The 2,295-nt window shown below is 44.0% G+C and overlaps 1 protein-coding gene across 1 annotated transcript in view; it reads right to left on the minus strand.

The window, feature by feature from the left end:
- The window catches only part of LOC104276445 (kinesin-like protein KIF13B), a gene marked incomplete at both ends in the record, with an annotated part of 17,061 nt that extends 15,164 nt beyond the window's left edge, over positions 1-1,897 (minus strand). Inside the window, one exon of the mRNA XM_009872757.1 lies at positions 1,685-1,897. Coding sequence (XP_009871059.1) covers positions 1,685-1,897 — 213 coding nt within the window. The remainder of the gene's footprint in view (positions 1-1,684) is intronic.
- Between the last annotated feature and the right edge of the window lie 398 nt (positions 1,898-2,295).

Raw genomic sequence — 2,295 nt, forward strand, 5'->3', positions numbered from 1 at the left:
GCTGATGCTGCAGCAGCTTTGCTGACTTGTGCTCCCAGTTTTTCCATTACAAGCTGTTTATCCTCTCTGTGCCTGCGTGGGATGGGAAAGGAGCGTAGGGGGCACCTGGAAATGGCACCAAAGAGGTGCAAAAGCATCGCCGAGCCCCAAATCAGTTCAGTGATACCCCAAAGGGCACCGAGTCGCGCCCCGGGCTGTGTCACCAGCAGTGGTGCAGGCAATCCTAGGGGGTGACCCCTCCGTCCCCTTCCCCAAGGGGTGCAGCCCTCTGGCGGAGGAGGACAGACGGGTCTGTGCAGGACTCACGGACACAGCTCCACGCAGCAAGCAGCAGTGACCCCTGCTTAGGAAAGACAAGCTGGTGGTCTTGGCACTGACAAATTAAACCATGTAATATTAATTTTGACAGGAAAGATCAAAACACTGGGATTAAAAAAGTATAGAGGAGAAGAGGAAAACGCCTTTCTCTTCTGGGGGCGGGGGAGGGAAATAAACTGTCAAGTTCTGTTTTGCCTTGGCCATTTGGGAAAGAAAAGGATACTGACATCAAAACGAAAAAAACAACTTGGTAACCTCTATATTTGGAACTAAGCTTTGAAAATGCAACCGAACGCGTCGGTGCTTTTGTTTGCTTAAAAAGAGTTCTTTATGCCCATTTCTGCAAGAACAATTAGATAGGCTACAAATGTAATAAACTGCGTGGAGTTTTGACCTTTACTGTGCAGCCTCTCAACAGCAAACTACACCGTTTTTTCCATGCTCGTCGTCAGTGCCACTGAGATGACAACTAGGGTGGGATTTTGATGTTTGGGAAAGGAAATATTCATTACTTCATATTTAGGAAGCACTACTTCATTCCTTTGGAAAGCTGCCATTATTTCGCCATTAACGCTCAAGTACTCGCATCTCTCGGAGTACTGCTAAGTCTACGGTTCATACTTCAGAGAAACTAAGATATTTAATTTGAGATACCTTAAAGAAACTGATAGACACGTATTGGATGCTTATTAGGCAGCATGGATGAGAACAGTCCAAAATTCACTAGTAATTTCTAAAATTGTCGCCAGCATTCCCTGCATACCTCAAGAGGCAAATATTGTAATCACATTTTTTCTGAATTGCAAACCAGATGGATGCTATCCCCATTGCTCTGCCACACTTGAGAACGGAATTAAGAATTACACTAGTTCTCGGCCTTCATCTAACATTTAGGACACGCTCCTCTAATAATTTCACCAGGGTAGCTAGGCAGATATTCATAATATTGTCTAGCCTGTAAAGAGATTCAAGTGAGAACAGCAAAAACTTGTAAGTAAGCAAGAAGAATTTAGCTGAACATCTTGTAGACTGAAGCCACATTGAATTCTTAAAATACAACAGCAAAGCTCTGCCTATAAACTGTAAGGTCTTAAGACTCCACCCCTACTCCTGCCTCCATGTCCTCTTGCTTTTGATTGGAATCTCACAACAAAAACAAGATTGCTCGACAGGGTGTTCAAACAGAGCGCTCCACCTCATCGCCCCTGTTTCGAGACTGACGTACAGAAAACACAAAGAAGTGGTATAAAGGGAGATTTCTCAGAGACACCAAGCGCTAAATTTTGTGCCGTTCATTTTTAAGGTAAGGAAGTCCTGCCAACAGTGTTTACAGGACTTGCTGGTTAGTCGAGACTAAAATTTGTACCTCTGCTTTCGTTAGCTGCTCTCGCAACTTCTCCACTTCCTCACGGAGCTCCCGAATAATGCGAGCGTTGGGGTCTTCGTTCACCACGGCGTGATTAACGATGTTCTTGGCCCGGTCTGCGTACCTCAGCGTTGAAAGGGTCTCGTCATAGTTGTCTGCTGCTGGGCTCACTGTTGCTACCATGGCAGTCTTGCTGTTACCACCGAGGCTATCCTGGAAAGTGGCAGAGGTTATCAAATTGAGGCAGAAGGTTCTTTTCATTTTACTCAGTCAATGAACTTAACACAAAGAATAACCTAGGGCTGAGAGCAGATCAGTGCAATTCATAACAGTTCAAAATTACTACTTTAAGCTGTGTAAATCAAGGAAAGTTGTTATTTTTAGTTGTGGGTTTTTTTAAAGCACATTTAGGAAATATCACTCTTGGCTTTTATAATCAGTTTCAGTTTAAACAGGAATGAAACCAGCCCCTTTTGGGGGCTTTATGGTGCCTAGTAAGGGCTTCAGAGGTTTACTTCTGTGTTTTCTGCCTAGGTTTATAAACCAGAAATATAAGCACTTCAGTATTAAACTTCTCAGATACTACTGAAGGAGCTCAGGAGGGATCATGA

Source organism: Apaloderma vittatum, unplaced genomic scaffold (assembly GCF_000703405.1).
Source record: "Apaloderma vittatum isolate BGI_N311 unplaced genomic scaffold, ASM70340v1 scaffold29517, whole genome shotgun sequence".
Taxonomy (NCBI): domain Eukaryota; kingdom Metazoa; phylum Chordata; class Aves; order Trogoniformes; family Trogonidae; genus Apaloderma; species Apaloderma vittatum.